This window comes from Vicugna pacos, chromosome 23, assembly GCF_048564905.1.
Source record: "Vicugna pacos chromosome 23, VicPac4, whole genome shotgun sequence".
Classification (NCBI taxonomy): domain Eukaryota; kingdom Metazoa; phylum Chordata; class Mammalia; order Artiodactyla; family Camelidae; genus Vicugna; species Vicugna pacos.
In genome coordinates, this window is record NC_133009.1 from 30,710,423 (window position 1) to 30,732,219 (window position 21,797).

General features: G+C 36.3%; 1 protein-coding gene and 1 non-coding gene across 3 annotated transcripts in view; both read right to left on the reverse strand.

Annotated features, from left to right (window-relative positions):
* Nucleotides 1-3,491: 3,491 nt before the first annotated feature.
* Nucleotides 3,492-3,566, reverse strand: TRNAA-GGC (transfer RNA alanine (anticodon GGC)). The gene has a single exon. It is a non-coding gene; the product is annotated as a tRNA-Ala (tRNA).
* Nucleotides 3,567-16,029: 12,463 nt separating this feature from the next.
* The window catches only part of BRINP3 (BMP/retinoic acid inducible neural specific 3), a 335,533-nt gene continuing 329,765 nt past the window's right edge, over nt 16,030-21,797 (reverse strand). For both annotated transcript variants that reach the window (XM_006203645.3, XM_072948738.1), the window contains exon 8: nt 16,030-17,409. In XM_006203645.3, the coding sequence (XP_006203707.1) occupies nt 16,293-17,409 (1,117 nt within the window). In that variant the 3' untranslated portion in view covers nt 16,030-16,292. The remainder of the gene's footprint in view (nt 17,410-21,797) is intronic.

Sequence of the window (21,797 nt, forward strand, 5' to 3'; positions counted from 1 at the left end):
CCTTATCAAGGTTTTAACACTTCTTTGATTGAGACACATTATTTGACAAAATGTCAGTTTAAACAAAAAATAAATGTTGTAGACCTATCAAATAGTGTCTGTTACTATAATATGGTGAATTTTGAATCCATCTTGTCTGGACTCTTCAAGTCTGCAGTTCTGATAGATGATTTTAGGGGGTATTTTGAGCAGCAAAAATATTTTACTAGTAGACTATTCTCACTCAAGTAAAAAATATACACTTCTTATCACTTTTTTTCAGTTATAAATACACTTCCACATTAAGTTATAATATGAATGAGCAAAAGTGATGACCTCTATATCCTTAACAAACTATTTTAAAAGAATATAGTATTTTGAAAGTTATTTAAAAACACCAAAGCAAAAAAATTTAAAGACACCAAAATTGTCTATCCACAATTTGGAATTTAGTTCTGCTTCATTGTTTCGTTATTTCAACCAGTATTAGTTGCCACTTAATTTACCGTAATTCTGTTTTCCTCTTATTCCTATTAGAATTCCCTTTGAAGTTTCCTGGTCATTGCAACACAGCCCTAGGCTTTGCCCTCTGTGTAGCCAGCAGTGATGCAGATGTCAATACTCCAGGCTGTGAAACATCACAGTTTCATTAGCTTGAAAAAGGTGATTTACTTAGCTTGCCTCCTAGCAACTCTGAATGTTCAAAAGCTGCCAGAAATCTGCAAAACCACATTGAATCTTTAAATATTTTTACCTCAATAGGGTCAAAAAGGAGCTTCCTCATACCATATTTCAAGCTTTTATAAAGAAGTATTGGCTATTAGAAGACGATAAAAAATAGCAAAAGGGATTCTTTAATATCTGTAGTTAGAGTTATGAAAATGTTTTGGTCCTATGGGTTTATTTAAAAATCAATTCAGAGTTATCAATAAACTTCCATCCAGCTTTTGGTATAACATTGTGCTTGGCTTAAAAAAATAACAAGCAATATGTATCAAATGAAAATGGGCAATCTACTTTCTGTGGTTCTCTTTAAAAGCAAGTTATTTAACAGGAATTTAGAAAAAAAAGTAAACTTAGGAAACAGAAAACTTCCTAAGTAAGTAACATAAAAATATTTTTCGTTTCCACTTATCATTTAAATATGATACACAATCTTAATGGGGAATTTTGAGTTTTCACTAAGTTTTGTGAAGACAGAGGCATATATATTTATGATGCCCCTGGGAAAACAAATTCAACCTTTTTTTGCACAGATGGAATTCTTTTGAAAATACACTGTCATGAAATTTTTTATTCATTTAGAAATTCTTGCACATTCTGATAATGTACCAAATTATTGATGTGTATAAGTGTAAAAATTTGACAAGGGAGAAATATGATTCAAGCCCTTCTTAAATTCTTTTGTTTCCTTGTAACTTTTCTCTTATACTTAGTCTGTTCATGCCCATGAGAAAGGATGGTCTGAAGCTTGTTACATTCATAACCAAGTCAAGAATCACCTAAAATACACTTTAATAATAATGATAACACGATTCTTCCAAATCCAACCCTGTCTTTCAACAACACTGATTTTGGACCAACACTTCCATCCTCCTTAGGACCACTCTCGATGTATCCTTAGGCGCCCACTTATATTTTAATGAGTTCCCTGAGACTCTTAATTTTATTATGTTTTGTTTCAAAATCTTACTACTGTATGTAGTTAAACCAGCAATGTTTGTGTTTATGGTCTCACTTCCTCAAATCTCTGATTTCCTTTTTCTCCTTCATGCGCCTTCATCTTTCCCACAAGTTCGAGCTCCTTAGTGCAGTATGTGCACGTGGATGATCATGTGCTTTCCAGTCTAAAGTACAAGTTTGCAATAGTAATTTCACCACGATCCCTCTTCTACTTAAGGGAGCCATCTCACTCCTTCTTAAGGAGTTCTTAAGAGCTAAGTGTTCCTCTTGGTACTCTATTTTCAGTGTCTTTCTCAAAAGGCTGAGCGGCAGGGAGGCTGTCCCAAGGAAGCCGAAGACCAGGGAAGGCATTGACATTGCTACAAATTAATGAGAGCTGACGTACATTGGAAGATGTGCAGATACTCTCATATGTTTCATTCCACATCCTGCTCCGGCTCTGTATTTCAAAGCTTCTGCAAAATTTCATCGAACACTTCTGACAGCACATGTGAAGATACTAGGAGGCGAGTTTAGACTCATCACTAGTCCAGAAAACACAGTCAAGCTTCGTTAAAAAGACACTGTGCTTTCTGACCTTTCCTTTCTCATCATCCATTCTCTCCTTAAGTAACGACGAATCCCATCAGGTTATGCAGTGGCGTTCTATAGCTAAGATGATTAGCATGACAGTCTCTGTCAGAGCGGCTCTCCAATGGCCATGCTCTACTGAGCAATCTCTCCTTTTACCTACTGCTTTGCAGGAAGAAACCAGTTTTTTTTTCCAATTTTAAAAATTATTTGTCACCAATTCTTTGTTTTACAGCTTCTCTTTATACATTTGTTCAGAGTGACATCTATGACACAGTTTGATGACTCACACTTGTTCTGTAATATTTCATCTGTGCCTCCTGCTCTATACCAGTCATTGTGTGTGACATCTAATACCTATTTCCAACTCAGGTTGAGCTAAAGATCTACATACCACGATACCCCTTAGATAATTTCACTTGAAAATTTCCTTAGAGTTTAACTTCAATATGCTCAAAACTAAACTCCTCATCCTTTTTGCCAAATTTACTTCTGCTGCCATTGATGGAATATACCACTTCTGATCAGACAGTCATGGGCACTACGCTAAGTGAAGCAAGTCAGTTACAAAAGGACCGATAGTGTATAATTCCACTCGTATGAAGAACCTAACGTCCTCACATCGCAGAAACAGAAACGGCTGGTGGTAGGGGGAAGGGAGAATTAATGTTTAATAAATTAGGCTTCTAGTTTTATAAGGTGAAAAAGTTCCAGAGATCTGTTGCACAATGGTGTGAATATACTTAACACTATTGAACTGTACACTTTAAAATGGTTGAGGTAAACTAAATGTTTTATGTACTTTACCACAATAAAAATTTTAATAAGTGAGTGGATAATTTAGAACTAAATGATTAAAAATATAAGACATTCACATTTACACATATATTTTATCTGTCCAGACATTTAGAAGTCAGTCAAGAAGCCATAATCCTGACCTCATTTGAATACTTGAGTTTTGGATAAATGTAAGGGATTCTTAGGCATTGGGCTTATGTTCATAGAAACACTTTGCAATTAATAAGAAAACCACACATTAATTTCCTAGTGACTTTCCTTCCGTTACTACAGTAGGCTAAATAATAGCTTAGAAGAATGTCAAATCCTAATTCCTGTAAATGTTATCCTAATTTGAAAATGGGATTTCACAGACGTGATTACAGAAAGAATTTTGAGATTATCCTAATTCAGCCTGGTGAACTCTGCTTACTTATTCATTTTGGGGGGAGGTAATTAGGTTTATTTATTTATGTTTTCAGAGGGAGTGCTGGGGATTGAACCCAGGACCTTGTGCATGCCAAGCACACACTCTACCACTTGAGCTACACCCTCCCCCTTTAGCCAGGTGAACTCTAAATGGGATCACATGGGTCCTTCTCAGAGCGCTTCAGGGGACTTGACTACCCACGCAGAGGAGAAGACAGTGTGAAGTCGGAGGCAGAGAAAGGAGTGATGTTTCCAGGAGCTAAAACTGCCAGCAGCCACCAAGTGCTCAAAGGGACAAGGAACGTATTCTCCCCAAGAGCCCCTGCGGGGAGTGTGGCCCTACCAGCTTCTTGATTTTAGTTTGATTTCTTACTTTCAGACTTCAGAAAGGGGAGAAAATAAATTTAAATGGTTTTAATCTCTCAATTTGTGGTAATTTGTTACAGAAGCTACAGGAAAAATAATATTGTTACTCACTTCATATGAATATGAATTGTGCTTTGACTATAAACAAACAAGTAAAAGCCATGGAATGAATGAGTACAGAAGAGCTGGAAAGAAAGAAATTAAGAATAAGGGCCCAAGGAGCATGGTTAGTATCTGAGAAGTAATTTGATCATAGTATTAAGTATGCAGTAATCTGCATTTGGCTAAAGGAAAATTAACTTCCAGGGTTCTTGTACTGTCATGCATAAACACTCAATTATCATTTTAAAAAACACAGATGCAACAAATGAAGTAATTGAAGAGGATGGATAATTATTAATACACTTAAAAAATTTGCTAAAATTATTGCTATGAACCTAACAACATGATTCACTTATGGTCTCTAAAATTTTCTTGAAACAGAGATCATGAATAAAGTGGCTAAAAAGGATATATATAAAAATACAAATGGTATACCATATTGCAATTTTTTAAAGAAATTGAAAGTGAAGCTACAATGTCTCTGTTTAAATCCCAGTTCTAGTATTTAACAGCTCTGTGAACTTGGGTGAATTATTCTACCTTTCTGTGCCTTGGTTTATTCACTCTGTAAACTAGTGATAAAAATAGACTTCTCGGGGTTTCTCTGTGAATTAAATGGGTTACTATTCGTAGAGTACTTAGAACTATGCCAGGCATTTAGTTTGTTATAAATGTCTGTTACTCATACAGCACTCTATTTATCACCCAGGGTATTAGCTAAATTTATGATTTTTAAGACACAAGTAATTTTAAGAAATTTTACCAACTTTATACAGGTCTCAGTTCAGACTGTTATAACAAAAATATCGCAGACTGTGTAGTTTAAAAAGCAAACACTTATTTCTCACTGATCTGGAGGCTGGAAGGTCCGAGACCAAGGCACAGGTGGATTCAGTCTAATGAGCGTCTGCATACTGGTGCACAGAGAACTGCCTTCGCCTTGTTTGGAAGAAGGGTGAGGGAGCGCTGTGGGGGCCTCTTTTATAAGGGCACTAATCCCATTCACGGGGGCACCACCCTCAAGACCTAATCACTTTCCAAAGGCCACACCGCCAAACACCATCACACTGTGGACTGGGTTTCAACATATGAATTTGGTGGAATACAAATATTCAGTCAATAGCAATTAAAAAAAAAAACCCTACTAGTTTTGGAAAACTGAAAGAAAAAAACAACAAAACCATATTAAAGCTACTTATCAGGAATAACATGTTTCAAAATGTTAGCATAGAAAAGAAATATTGAAAGAGGAAGTAGCCTGATCAGGTCGTGGTGCTAAAGTACAGATGAATTACGACTCTTGGATTCCCCTTTCTTTAGAATCCACATAGTCATCTTTGCTCTTGTTGAGACATTCTTTCTTTGTAAACGGCAATGCCACTGAAAAGGTTACAGCCTTCTCTTGCATTGATTTCGGAAATTTTTTTAATTAAAATTTCTTAAAAGACATAAATCTGCTATGTGTTGATTTTAGCAATTCGTCTTTTTGAAAGGCAGATTATCTCTACATTTTAGGTATACATTTCTGTAATCCCTGTATTCATGACTAACATAAATTTTCAGGAATTTAATTCATTTTACAAAGCAAGTTAACCCAATGAATCATTCATTATATTTTCTTTCTATTCCATCTCACTCTTCTGTCCTCAAGGGACAATAGACATTATGATTTTTAGCAACTGCTGTATTGGCAGACTTAATTGTGGCTTTGTGATGGGAAATGCCAAATACATCTAATTGTGTACAGGAACTCTTGCTAGTGGAAGGAGTCGTTAATTTTTAAATCTCTGTGAACACACTATGTTCATCAATGTTTAAAAAAAAGTGTTTACTCTTCCAAAATCAAAGTGTTTGGATCAAAGGTGAAAATTAAACTTTCAAGCAATGAGAAACACATGTATTTCTTGTTCCCAGGATATATATTTGCCTTCCTCAACTATATGGCATTTGCTTTATGTGGAATGTCCTCTCACACCCTCTTTATTACGGTCCTGCTCATATTTCGGGGCTCAGCTAGCAACCACCATCACCATCAATATTTTCCAACCACTTTCACCCAAATAGAGCTGTATTATTTGAATCGTTTTGCAAATGAAGCCATAGAAATTTTAAAATTGAAAAATTTCAACTTTAAACACAAGTAGATACAATATGAGAGAAGCCTAGGTCGTAGAGGAAGTGAGTAGCTTCCATGTGGCAAGAAAATTTCAGCACACGAAAAAATGAGAGTTCTTGGTTGCGATTTATTATTAAAATAATAGTTTTTGTGTCATATGTTTGTGTTCTTAGGGGTCCATGGTGGTGGTGAATGACCAGGACTTAGCTTCCCACATGATACCACCAACCTGATTTCAGCTAGAGAGCAGGATTTACATTAATTTGTATTCTTTGCATGGGTTTTAGCTAGAAAAAAAGGGTCTTATTGTAAATAAATAAATAAATAAACTATTACATTAAAACTTTGCCCTTTTCCATGTACTCTTCACACTGTGTTGCTGTCTACCTATTGTCTATACATCCATCCATCCATCCGTATATCCATATGAGTAAATAAGAAGGAATATGTTTCTGCTCACATGATTTTGACTTTATTGTCTTCAAAGGGGATGACAATGTCTTATATCATCTCCTTATATCATAATGGCCTGGAATAAACTATGTATTCAGTACAATTTCTGATACTGATGATAATGAGAGTAATGAAGTCAGCTGAAGTGGAAACAGTATGTAAATTTTATATGTATCAACAGTTCGACATAACTGACATCAACAGTAATTAATGAAATTAATGATTCATTAGATGAAAGCAAATATCAGAGAAACATGTCTTTATAAAGCAGGGTACAATGAGCATATGCTTAGCCATACTTAAGGTGGTTTAGGATTACTTAAATAAGTAACATTCCATCCAGTATACCTAGTCAGCTTTAATTTATAACTCTAGGAATTAAACATAATGATAGTGAAAAATTAACTGTATGGCTATTGAAATAACATAGAGCCAAATTTATAAGGTGTTCTTTTGAAAATGTACATATGTAACTTTGGCATCTGTCTATAGCAAAGGGACTAAAAATGAGAAGATCTGACATAAGATTTCTGTTTCTGTCTCAGGTAACATTGCAGAGGAGTAGGCAGTTGTCCAAGGATTTGGGGTCGCTGTTTCATTTCTCGTCACATGGTTTTCTATCTGGATTCATGGCTCTTCCAGTCCTACATAATTTATGTATCCCAGCAAGTAAGGATGAGAGAAAAGTACAAGGGCAATTAATGTTTCTGTTAAGAGAATACAGGGCCAGCTTCAGGGATGTGCCACTGAGGCATGTTCCAAGGACCCCACACTTTGAAGAGCCTCATGTTTGGGTTAATTCCCTATTGTCACAATCCTAAAATTGTTAATAATTTTTAAAAGGCCCCCATGTCTTCATTTTGCATGGAACACTGCAAATTTGCAGTTGGCCCTAATAGATTGACCCAGACATTACTTCTTTTCATCTATTTGCCAGAAATTGGTCATATGACCACAACTTGTCCCAAGAAATGCTAAAGCATGTAATATCTTGCTGGTAGCCAATGCCAGCTAAAACTCAGGATTTCTAATATTAAAAGAAGGAAAGAATGTTGCTGCGAATGGTATTATTTCATTCTTTTTTTTTAACTGCTGAGTAATATTGTCACATCTTTATTCAGTCATCTGTCGATGACACTTAGGTTACTTCCATGTCTTGGCTATTATAAATAGTGCTGCTATGAACATTGGGGTGCGTGTGTCTTTTCCAATTAAAGCTTTCATCTCTTCTGGATAGATTATCATACTAAATGAAGTAAGTCAGACAGAGAAAGACAAATATTATATGATATCACTTATATGTGGAATCTAAAAAATATTACAAATGAGCTTATTTATGAAACAGAAGCAGACTCACAGACATAGAAAACAAACTTATGTTACCAAAGAGGAATTCAGGGGGGAGGAATAAATTAGGAATATGGGATTAACAAACACACAGTACCAATTATAAAATATATAAACAACAGGACTTCCTGTATAGCACAGGGAACTATATTCAATATAATATATATTGAATTTTATTATATTAATAATATAATATATTATTATATTAGTAATAATATATTATTACTAATAAACTATAATAGATGTATTGTAATAACCTATAATATAATAGTAATAAACTATAATAGAAAAGAATTGAAATATATATATATACACATATATATGTGTAACTGAATCACTTTGAAGTACACCTGAAACTAACACAATATTGTAAATCAACTATATATACTTCAATTTAAAAAAGATGGAAAGAGTGAATATTACCTTTACCTAGTGAACTCAACTACACTGTCTGAATTTTCCTTTGTGTCATTCCCAGAACCCAGCAATAGGACAGGCACATGGTTGATGTTTAGTATTTTTTGCTGTTGTTGAATAAATGAATATGTGGATCAATAACTGAATCAACAGAACAGAAACCAATTTAAATCTTTCAGTTTTAGGGAGATGCATGCCACCAAAGCCATTAAGAAAATGAGACTGGCCTGATCTGGTCATATTAACATTAGATAAACATTTCCAAAGATCAGAAAATACTTCCAAAATTTTTGGCTCATGATCAGCAAAAGTAGATGAGTAGTAGTCCTGTGGAGTTGTATTTTCATAAGTATAAATCATATTTGATCAAACCATATGTTACAGAGGTTTAAAATCTCCTTTTCTCTAATCACTCAGTGTGATCCATCACTCCTGGAAAAAAGAGGTCTGCATTTAGACACATTTGGTGTCATAATTTTCTTTCTGTAACCACCTTAACTAAAAGTAACATATTCTTTAAAAAGAGGCTTAGAACAATTGCATGTGTTGCTTGGTACCCAAATGATAGGCTGATGCTTGCAAAAGTGACATGAATACAAAAATTATAGCAATATAGAGTCAGTAGTAAGCCAAACGAGCTTATGTGCCAAGATAATCACTATGTTTTATATGCTAGTACAACAGTGTAAGGTAGCTAATGGTCATTTTGATTACTTAGTATACCTGTAAAATAGCTTCATCAAAAGAATTACAGCACAATAGTAAGGACATAAAAGGGTATAAAGTTCGCCTTTCATATAAAAAACTGGTTCCTGCTAAATTACTGAGTAGATGAAGAATTTCCATATTATTTCTGGTAAATTATAAATTTTGTGCCCATTACTATAAAAATACATTCGAGTAGTTAGATATTCAGTTGGAGGATGCATTGGAGAAAAAGTAATGTATAGGATGTGTTACTACATTAGAATAAAAGCTGAACAAAAAATTTAAAAGATCTAAGATGGAGTGACTCAGAAAAGAGATACTCATCTCTCTCGTATGTAATGTGTAGGATGGGTATGTAGGATCTGCTTAGAATATTCATTTCAGGAATAGTTGGAGGTTCAGTCGTCCTTGAAACATGATTTTCCAGGTAGCTCCATTCATGGCCGCTCACAGGCAGGAAGGAAGGTACGAATAAGCCCAGGTTAAATTTCTTTTAAGTAACTGGGAGGGAGTTGTCAGTACGATTTCCCTTCACATTTTGTTGGTGAGAATTTGGACACATAACCACACTCACTTACTTACGAGAGAGAGGCAAGGAAATGAGATCTAGCTGGAAAGCTTTGTGCCTACGGTAAAGAAGAAGATAAACTTGAGGGAATAAACAAGGATTGTAACAGTGCTTTGCAGGATACATTATTTAAGGGTTGAGATTCTTACTTGAAAATGATTCATACTTATGAAACTTCTAGTAATGCACTGAATGCCCTGCAGGATTGTGATGTGTAAAGCAGCTTTTATCTCAGATTTGAATTTACAGAGAAATTATGAAGATAGGGTTGTGTCCCACTCCTAGTCTCCTCCATTTTTAACATCTTATACTGATGTAGTACATTTGTTATAATTCAAAAATACTATTAACTAAAGTCTCTATTCAGAGTTCCTTAGTTTTTAACCCAGTGACCTTTGTCCATTGCTGGTTCATAAGAAACAGTTGACTTTTTAATACTTACCTTGCATCCTCGCTCTGCTGGTTGACAGGGCCCAGCAGCAGTGACAACTCAGTGACAGTGCTCACACCTAGTGTGCAGATCGTGATTCTTCATGTCATCCTTCAATAAAGGGAACCCGAGCTCCTTGAAGAAATGGCTGCTTCTAGAACTAAGACAGGAAATATACATGAGCTGGAAGCATCTTGTAGAGACAGGGAGTAAGGAGGTGCGCAAAAACAAACAAAAACCCGGCAAATCATCATGATAGTAATATGTCAATAGGACACGGGAATCAACATAAAGACTTTCAATAGCAAAAGCTGGATTGTTGTGTTCAGACCAAAAAAAAAAAAAAAACTGGAAAACTAAGCACAAATTAAGTAAACCAAAGTATAAAACCCAAATTATAAAACAAGCATCTATGATTCCATACTGACATGAATAAATGACAGAAACAGAGAAAAGACACAACTCTTATGCACAATTGCATTTAATTTTTTTGGCTCCTATGCTCCAAAGGAGGTAAAACAGAACTACTCAGACCTGAAGTGTGTGGGGTGAACAGAGTGACTTCCTCCCAAAGAGCACAACATGGAAAGGGGGAAACAGTAAGTTCACAGAACAGAACTGAGGTCACCAAGGCCACTATCAGCAGCGATAATTCACGTGGATAGAATGTGCACTTTATATGACGTGGTAAATGGCCCTCTATGGTCTTTTCTCCAAAACACATAGCCCCAGTCTAACTACCATACGAATATGTGTCCAACTGTTGTTTGGGTTTTCTATAAATGTTGATTAGAACAACTTGATTGATAGTTCTACTCAAGTCAACTACATCTTTACTGATTTGTTGTTTGATCTATTTATGACTGACAGAGGGATGCTGATGTCTCAAACTGTAATAGTGATCTATTTCTTGTTTCATTTCTATCAATTTTTGCCCTACATATTCTAACACTCTGTTTAAGAGTTCACTCTGGTGACTGGGTGGAGGATGGATTGAAAAAGTATCAAGGGGAATAATGGAAGAAGGTGAATTGTGGACTTCCATCAATATAGCACACTGAATGATTTTGGAGGAAAAAAAAAAGCTCTCTAACAAACACTTTAAACTGACAAATTAAATAAACAACTATTCAACTATCCTTTTAAGTGGAGCTACCAAGTCAAAAAGCAGGAGATATTGCCAGAGCCCCCAGATTAAGCAGAAACTGAAAAGCAGAGGCTGCTAGCAACCTTGGGATGATGGAGGAAGTGTGGGTAAGGTCTTAATGACTTTTCCAACTTCCAGTCAGAGAAGTAGCCAACCATATTAGAAATAAGGGTTTACTAGCATATTTTTGCTATAAAAAGTGAGTCTTTTTAGTTCTCACTAAAATCTCATCACTTACGATTTATTTAGAAGCATTTTAAACATTTATTATTCTTATTTTTATAATAGTTTTTATGTTAATTATCCTGAATCTCTTAAATACCAGGTATATAACATATGTGCATTATATGTAGAGTATAATCACTCTATAGAAAAATTTACATATTTTTCTCTCATTTTAATAATTTGGAGTGGATATATTTTAAAGAATCTGCCCAAATTACTATAAAAGAGCAAACAAATTATATTTCAAAATCATCCAGGTAGCTAGGGGAGAGTATAGCTCAGTGGTAGAGCATATGCCTAGCATACATGAGGTCCTGGGTTCAATCCCCAGTACCTCTGTTACATAAATAAATAAACCTAATTACCATCCTGCCAAAAGGAAACAAACAATATCAAAATCATCAAGGGAGGAGATACTTCTTTAAATATTTCTGTGTAAAAGGATTAACTTGATTTCAGTTTTCTGTAGTATACAATTAATTTTAAAATATATTACTGCAGACATTTTCAGTGTTACAGTCTTTATTTTTGCTACAAATCCATTTTATGGGCTCATTTTTTTCTGATTTATTTTTTCTTGGACTTTTGAAGACCCTTTCGGGACTGCTTTACGACTATAATAATGTTGTTTGGCGGAAGAGACAAGTCAGACGCCCGTGGTGAGGTCACTGTGTTACCTCGAAACCTTTGTGTTCACTACACCCTCAGAACAGGGCTTTGCTCATTGTAAGTACTAAGTAGATATTTAATTAATCAAGGATTATGTAGTGTAGCTATTATGTGGTGGTTATACTGTATAATCATAGAAAGAAACAGTACTTTCAGTCATTAAATGGTTAGTCTGATTGCCAGCCCATGAGATCATTTCAAGTGTGGAATTTTTGCTTTGGATTGAATTTCACGTATATGCACTAACTGACCGCACTTGGCTGCATGTTCTCAATATCAAATGATTTGACACGGGTATTCTAATTCATCAGCCATTCATCTGCATTAAAATAGCTATAGAAAAATTTTACATATTTTTCTCTCATTTTAATAATTTGTTTGTCACCTTCGTGTAAAAGGAATGAAGACGTTTGTAAAAATTTTCAGCTAAGACATATCTACCAAATATTCAAACAGCATGGGTGACTGAATTATAATTTGTATTTTTATATCCAGGAAAGCCTGGAGATACAAATATAACTGATGACATAGACGGAGAAGAGGCAGGTGGACTGTCAATGACTGGGCGTGACCAAGGGGAACTCTCAGGCTTCAAGCCCTCAGATGGTTGCACCAGTATTGCCAAATACTGCGAGCTTAACATCTTTGACTCTGCGGTTTCAAGTTATAAACACCTTATCTATGGCCAGAGGGAAAAAATGCATATTTCCTCAAGGATTATGACTCCAGTTAAATGAGCCCAGCACCAAATTAGAATGAGATTTTCGTCAGAATTTCTCTAAGGTTGATTTATTTAATATGTTCAGTTGTCACATTGATTTGGGAGACCTATGTGTAGTTTCTTAAAATCGTAAGCCAAGTTTATTACTGAAAAGTTGTATTTTCTACTGTTTCCAAAACATCCAACTTTCCTTCCAGTTGAATTCCTAGATACTGTAACCCCTACTTTAGCAAATACAGTTTTATTTTGTTTTTACGTTGTTTCAAATGATTTATTTTCTTCAAGTAGATAAATTTTGGTCTGCTTAAACTGAAGAAACTTACAATATCCTTCATAAAAAAAGAAGGGGGCTCATTTACAAAAAGGGACATTTATGATTAGAAGGAAGTATATGGTCCTGGTTCCTTCCAAAATATTTCTTCATATATTGACAAGAATCATAAAAAAGGGAGGGAAATTAATTTTCTTGTATTATTTAAATCAGTTGGAGAAGACCATCAGCTATTTCAGTGTGGTTTTGTTTTGTTTTGTTTTGTTTTTTTGAGCTGACAGGGATCACTTGAACACTGATGTGACTTCATAAAAATCAACTTGAGATTCCAGGGATAGGAATGCAAGTCAAACTAATGATAGTTATCAAAATAGCAAGAGCAATAAGAGATGCTCCTAGAAAAAAAAAAGTATTCTCAATAAATTATTGAATTTTCAGAATTTTAAGTTTCATTGAATTGACTAAGCTAAATTAACTCCTCATTCAGAGACCTATTTTAGAACTATCAAAAAAACAAATCAAATGCCCTATCTTTTAAAACATGATTTTACATACATATTTTTCAACCTTTTGCTCTAAATAAGATTTTGACAGTGAAGTTATTTGTATTAGAATCCCTAAAATTCTTACAGCAAAAATGAGCGAAAGTGTTTGCATATAGGCAAATTCAGGAAAAATGAAATGTTTATGAGCTGCATACTTTCTTCATACATTGACAAACACATGTTGCACTAAATTAGATTATATTGTCTGTTGCTTGGTGGACATGACTTAATAGCTAGCAATCAGTGAGAAATAGAAATATAAAAATAGGTGTTGATCATTGATCCTCTAAATCTGTATAGCGCTAAGGTTTGCCTGGTAGGTTTATTTATACTGCATTCATGTTACCTTAGACACAAGATTCTGAGAAAGACATCTGTATCACTTGTCCATTTTCAGAGGAAAAGCAGATTCAGATATATGAAGGACTCACTGACAGTGTTAGCAAGAGAGTTAGAACCAAGATGACTTGATCCTACCTGATAGGACTCTTGTGCCAACACACCCAGGCACAAGAAATCTTGGGAGCGACCCCCAAACATGTACTTCCTTACCTGCGTCTATAGGAGCTTCTCATAAGCCAGACAGGGCAGAGCTGAGCAATACAAGAAGTAGCATTGCTGGCATTTTCCTTAAGTTCCAGGAATGATGGTTGTTCTGGGTCCACTGGTGACCACGTGTGTGTTGATCAGATGCTTTCCAGGTCTCAGTGGCTCTAGACAGCTGGGCCTCCAATATGATTCTGAAAAAAATCTAGTGGCAAACCTGACTTACAGCAAATGTCTCTTGAAATGTATTGTCTGGGTTTGACAAGCTTGGTCATTCTGTGGATGATTGATTTTGGATGATATATTCTGGTTTTATTTAATTACTCAGGTGTACTGTGAAGGTACGTGTTTTATAATGATTTAGAACTCAATTTCATAAGCGAGTCTTGTTTCACCATAAATCTTTGCATGTAATGAGATGAAATACAGAAATACAACGGTTCATTTAAAGCTCAGCAGTGCAATGAAAAAAGGACGGATTCATTCCAGAAAAGTTTGTGCTGGAATCTTGGTCTTTTAACTTTTTGGTCTCTGATCTTGGGGAATTTGACAACCCACTCTGAGCCTCTGTTTGTTTTTGTTTTTCCCACCAAGAAAATGGGAATAATAATCTATAACCTAGTGTTCTCAGAATTAAATAAAAAGACTATCTGCTATGATGCCAGAAGGATGGTGTTTAATAATTGTGTATATTTTCAATTAAATTACCTACAATAGTGAAAGTAAAAAAAAAAATCAGGTGAATAAAGAAAGAAAATCAGCTAAGATACTGGGTGGAAAATTATGCCATACTTCTGGTAGATCAAATGAGTACTTGTCTGGACTATCTGTCCTTAAGATGCTTTGGAACTGAAAACAAGCAGCTCAAGAATCCAGAATGTCTGTGTGATGTTTTTGTCATCAGTCATGTTTTTTTATCCATGTCATGGGTTCCTTTCTCTGTGCCCTGGGAAATGACTTCATGACCTCAGCAGGGAAGCTGGGCTGAGTAAAGCATCTATCTAAATTGCAAGAAATGTGTATGAACTATTTAGACAAGAGCTGACTGATGAATATCATAACCTCACTTTACAGATACATCCATACATCTAAATAAGAATGCCATTGAAATTCATAGATAAAAGTATTAATTTTATATCTAATATTACACCATGGTAATATGGGAATTTTATTTTATTTTATTTTACTTTTACTTTTAATATGGGAATTTTAAACCAGAAATTTGAACTAAAGCTAGTTTATATTGAAAGTATTTGCTATTCAAAATATATCTTTGTAATAGCAGTTTCTCTGAGAGGTAAATAAATGTCTTTTTACATTTGATTAGTTATTTGATCATTTATTTTATGCCAACACATACTTTGTGAATTCCAGAAACGTTATGTTATTGACATTGGTAAGGTGTTGGAATAACTAGGCTTTCAGTACCTGAAATGAGAATGACTGTGTAGAGTACGCTGCTCATTGGTCATGAGAATGTAGTAAGAGAATGACAAAGCACTTTACTAAGGAAACGAAGGGTTTACTTTATGACACACTTATAATTCACACTGACTTTTCAGTTTGTTTGACAAAATGTTCTGATATTTAGTTGGGAAGTAAGTTTATGTGTTTATTTTAATAATGATGGTGTCTCTAGAAATGGTTTCTAAGTAAAGATAACCAATAAGGCACTGCCAGTACGCTGTAAACCATAAAAATACAACTGAAGGCTAAACTTTCTCCCTAGTTCGGTTTTCCCCAAAGGTTCTTGAAAGGGACCTTCAAATGTTTCCATTAAAACAACTTGGTGAATTTTCCCCAGGTTCTAACAAGCTATATCAAAATGGAACTCATTTCATGGAAAAAAGAAATCCCACAGCACTTCTTTTTAATAACTGTTCAGCTACAAAATTTTATTGGTATCTTTTTATGTTCCCTCTAGAGGATGTAATGCACAAAAGCATTGCCACGGAACATATAAAATTACAAATGAAATTTATTGTAAAAAGTAGAATGTCTTCTAGACGGGTGTCAGTATTTATTTCATTCATAAACCAAAACTGCAGTATAATATATTCATTGTCAGCAAGTTCATGTGTGTAAATTGCCATCCAATGTTATTGACTGATATAAGACAGATATTGAAAAGACAATTTAAATGTACTCTTCCAAACATAAACTGTTCCACAAAAGCACTGTAAAAACTCCTTCAAGATTTTGGGTTGTGCTTGACATTTATGGTTAACTACATAACTTGGTCGTGTCATAATCCACGGTGTTTGGCAATTTGGCATTAAACGCCTGCAGAGCGGACTGGATCCTCACCACCTCACTAGTAGACAGCTTGAGTCTGTGACGAAGCAAGCAAGAGAAAAGATCTAGACGACGCTGGCCGGGTGGGGAGAGTTTATTTACACGGTCTCTTATCTCCAGAAGTTGCAAAAGTGCTGAGTCCTGGGATCCCTGAGTGTAGGGGTAGTCCAGCTGCAGGATCAGGTCCCGGATTGCCTCCGGATCAAAGTGCATGCTGTAGCCGAACACTTGAATGTTGTTGATTTTCATGTAGCCCAGGTTCCGGGAAGGGTCAATGAACTCCAGAGGTTCGTAGTAAATGCTCTCGTTGCCATTGGGGCCGCTGGACCTGATGCGACTCCTCAGGTAGATGTGCACGGTCTCGAAAAACGTCTTCCATTTGTTCCCCAGAGTCAGAGACCAGTTGTAGCACTGCAGGGGGAGGCCCAGCTTAGTCCGCTCCCAGTCGGGAAAGCCGTTTTCACTCACAGGCATAAACCAGCTCTCAGAGTGGCTGCCTCCGAAGGGATTGACGTACACAGCCAACACGGGCTCCAAGGTGCTGTTCTTCGTTAAGCAGATCTGCAAGGAGAGGCCCAGGATCATGTGGACCAGGCTGGACTTGTACTTGTTGCTCTTCAAGGTCAGCAGCATCCGCTTCCGCCAGGAGGGGTCGAACCAGCTGTTGAGGCGCATGTCGTTGCTGATGAAAATGGCGTGGACCTCTAGGCGTCGGTCCGTCTTCTGCAGCAGGTACTTCATCTCCAGGTCCTGCAGGTCGGTCTCGAAGCCGATGTAGTGATCCGTGGACTCGGCCACCTCGGGCTTGCAGAGCCCCTGGCTCAGCATGTAGCCCGTGTTGCAGGCGCCGCAGCGTGTGAGGTTGTCAGCGGCGCAGCTGAGGCAGGCGGCCGCGTCGCCCACCGCGCAGGGCAGGAAGGAGGCGCAGCCCACCTGGTCGCTGGGACACGTGCACGAGTGCGTCTCCTCTGAAAAGCTGCCCAGGAGGCCGTTCTCGTTGCAGTAAAGCAAAGACTGGATGCGCGTGAGCCAGTAGGTTGAGGTTCTAGAAATACAAAACAGAAGGAACCCCTATAAATACAAAGACAGTGTGTGTGTGTGTGTGTGTGTGTGTGTGTGTGTGTGTGTGTGTGTGTCCCCGTCCTGCACGCAAGTCATCTTCGGTCTGAAGCTTCCCTATGAGTGGTTTAGCTCCTTTCCAGCTATTTGAGACAGAAAATCCATATAGTTCTTGGCTGAAAAAAATTATAGGGGGAAGGAAGCAGTTCAATGGTAGAGCGCATGCTTAGTATGCACAGAGTCCTGGGTGCAATCCCCAGTACCTCTATTTAAGAAAAAAGGTTTAAGAGAAGTTAAAAATAAATAAAGGAAAAATCATAAATATGTACCTTTATAATATTTATATCTATACTTATATATATATTTTTTCGTCCATCACTGCACAAGTTTAGATACAGATACAGTTGATGCGAACTGGAAATCCCTTCTGAAGAGATGGCGTGCCATCTCACTGCTGTACTTGGAAGCTGATTGTGAATATAATCGGGTTGGTTATTGTTTGGAAATGATAGCCAACAACAGGAAATAAAAGTGATTTTATCATCAAATACTGAGAGCAAAATTAGTGTATAAATGACGATTGTTCATTCATTCACTCTTAGTTTCCTAAAGCACTGATATTGCAAGAAGCCTAAATAGAAGGTAATATAAAAATGAAAGAAAAAGAAGCAACTCTAAGTTGTCAGTCAATGGATTTACATCCTAGGCTTCATCAACATTGAAAGCACAAGTACCCACTGAGAGGGAAAATATTATTAAAACATGTTTGATTTTTATCCTTACAGGCTGCTCAAGAAAATTGTTGAAAATATCTCATTAAAACCAACTGCAAGTTCTTTTAATAAGAGTTAAGTGTGTTAGTTGAATGTGTTTGATTTGCATCATTAACATTTTTTTCTTATTTATATCCAGGAATCAGGCTAATTATGATGTGAATTTAAGATCTTACTTTTCTTGTTTTCCCACATTATTCAGACTCTGTTAGTGTGTTTAAAATCTCAGTAAAATAAAGAAGGAAAAGTGTGTGACTGGGTGATCAGATAATTCTTTGTGCTTATCTTGCAGCTTTCTCATAGTAGCTGCATGGCAATGGACAAGTGGAGTGGCCTAAGACAGTAACATCTTCCACACTGAGTTCTTGTGAGAAATGTGCTCGCAGTGTAGGATGTGTGTAGACTATTGTACAGTGCATGTGTCAGAGCAGACACTCAAAAATTGTATCTGTTTTGGGTATTCTGATGGCTTTCCAATGTTCACTATTCAGTATACCTCAGATTTTCTGCAAATTGTATATACTGTATATATTGTGCTCCAATCCTTGACTTACTATACTGCTGCCATTTTAAAGAATTTGTATATGATGAATCCTGGTAAAACGCAGATATTAATCTGTGTAAATAATCAGTAAAGGCAATGGATTGAGACATTCAGAACAATATTTGAGCTACCTACATTATATATCCATTTTTGGTCCCTGTCCATCCTCCCCTTACAATGTAACACTTTTAAAGTAAGCTCTTCTTCCCTGTTATCCCAAAAATTAAATAACTCCTTTTTTCCCCTCTTAGAACATTTACTTATTTGTCGTCATAGTGTCTTTTTCCACTTGAAGTGTTATATTGTGTACTATACTCCATTTATCCCGTTAAATATAATACCCAGGTTTCTAGAATCCTTATGCTTGGTTTATTGCTTTGTATCCACCACCTAGCAGAATTCCAGGAGATTACAGCCCTCTAATATTTAATGAATATTAGATCAAATGCACAGACGAATTAAAGGAACATTTTTGCAATAAGCATATTCTGAAGTGAAATTTAAAGCCTTAAACTGCAGGTTTAACACAGTTGTGAAGACCTAGCTCCCGAGCTGCAGGAAGTGGAGTTACACCACATACATTTTGACATTTTCACAATTAAATCTATATAAAAATCTGTATAAATCTATATATTAAAAAAAAAGAAAAATCTTTCTTTTTCAGATTCCCTAAATGTAACTGTTTTCTCTAGACCCAGAAGGAAAGGAAAACCCAACCGAACCCTGAAACATGAAACATTTTCCTCTTAATTAAGCCCCACACTGAAAAACACTGACTGGGAAAGCACACCTATTAAATTCATTTCTAATGTTCTCAAGATACTTCTTGTAAAATAAGCTCTCAGAAAACCTCTCCCAGAAGGTTGCCCAAGGGTCGTGAAAGAGCAATGATGTGAGGCTGTCTGGCACTCGGTGAAGCACACATCTCTCTCTGAGTAGCCCTCCTCCTCTCCTCTGCTTCCTTGTTTCCTTGACACAGAATAAATGTGCAAAAAGCTCCCTTTTCTAGTTTAGGAAATAGCTTGATTCATTATTTCTGTATTCAGGCTCAGAATATAAAAATTATTATTGATTTGCTATCTGCAGTTACTGATATATTTATTTTATCAGTTTTCTCTCCATCAATTAATCTCACTCCATCATGCCTTCTTTCTTTCTCTCTCTCCCCCTTCCTTTTCCTTCCTTCCTTCCTTCCTTATGCACCTCTCTCCCTTTCTCCCCTCTTTCTCTCTTTATTTCTGTAGTTCTATTTATATCTATCTACTATAAAGCATAGAAAATATATATCCTATATGGATTATATTTTTTTCCCTGGAACAAAAGCATAAATTCCCTGAGCCAATTCATCTCTCCCTGTAAGCTCTCATCATGTTTCTAAATCATAAGGACAAACAAAGAGGGAGATAAATAGACCTAAGGCTAAAGGCAGAGCTCACAAACTAGGGCACTGTAGAAAGACTCATGTGGACACTTTAGAAAAGCAATGCCTTTTCCAGCTTTCAGTCTCTTCCAGTCCATTTCACGTCCCCGCAGATGCATTACTGAAGGAACACGTTCCGGCTTCGTGGGTTTCAGCTTGTCATGTATGAATATTGGTAACTCTGCTCACTGTCACAGCCCCCGGTCCCTGGGATGGAAGAGCTGGCGTGTGGACTCTCCTCCTTGCTGCTTCTTGTCTGTTCTCCCCTCTTACTACCTTTTGACTATTTTACTGCATTTCATGAGTAGGGAATAGATTTTTAAAGGAACAAAATTCAATCATCAGCCTTTTCTTTACCCCTTGAAAAACCTTGGCTAAGGCAATAGTCAAAAATAGAAAAATGGAACAAATTTCAGGATTGTGGATTTTTCACTTACCCAAAGATCATGTAGGGTTTTTTTTTTTTTTCCTGATAAAGTAAAATGTAAATGCTTCTAAAAATTTTTTAAAATGTCTTCAATATTAGAATTAGGTGGTAGCAAGTATTTTTTTTTAACTCTGTTTCCTTTTATACCCAAACATTAAAACAAAATAATGTGACATTTTTTATTCTTATATATGACTTCTATTCACATAAACTATTTGAGGCCTGCAGGGCTACGAGAGAGGAGGCTGTGTTGAAAGATGAACTCCTGGCAGGCAGGCCTTTTGTTGCTTTTTATCAAATCGGTGGCCTTGTTCCTAACTCCTACTTAGTAGCACTTCAATAAATATTTACTAAACAAAGGAGGTAGGAAAGGAAGGGAGAAAGGAGGGAGAGAAGGAGTAAGGAGGGAGGGAGAGAAAAAATTAAAGTGAAAGAACTATATGGATAATAGAAGAACAGAAGAAAGAAAGTAAGGGAGGACAGTGCTGAAAAAGCCATTGACGTGATCGTGGCAATGATATGGGGCACCTCAGAGGGTTCAGGACCCCCCCCCCCACCTATCAGGAAATCAGTTTGCATTTTGAAGACAATTTCTAAAAAAAAAGCTTTTAGGGGACAGAGTTACAAAAAGGAAAATACCTTCTGGAGTTCAGTTAAACTTTTAGAAAAAAATATCCTTAGCCAAAAAGCCTATAGCATGTTTATATTTCAGAAATTAGGTGGTGTACAAATTTGAGAAGATTAGATGTACATTTAGTTCAGTTGTCTCTGCTCAACCGTAGCATTCTCTATGTATTTAAAACCTGCTCTTCTCCACAGGACACACACTATGTGTCAAAAGAGCCTGGGACTATGAACTTGGGATTTCTGGGTCAGGCTTTATTACCCTGTGACCTGGGATAAGTCACTTAGCCTTTTAACTTGGAGGGAAAGTTTTAGGAATCAAGGAAATTGGTTCAGATTTTGATTCTGCGTGACCCTGGGGAATATGCCTTACTTTGTGAACCTTAAGGGTTCACCTTGCTGATCTGTTGTTGAGATGAAATGATGTTAACATACAAACCTCACCATCACAGAGTCTCACACATGGTAGCTGCTCATAATGAAACAATAGGAATGAAATGCTTATCTCTACAGTATTCCTGTTATTAAGACTACCCACTAAGACACGGTCTTGTCCTCGTAGTCTTGAATGATGTTAAGTGGCACT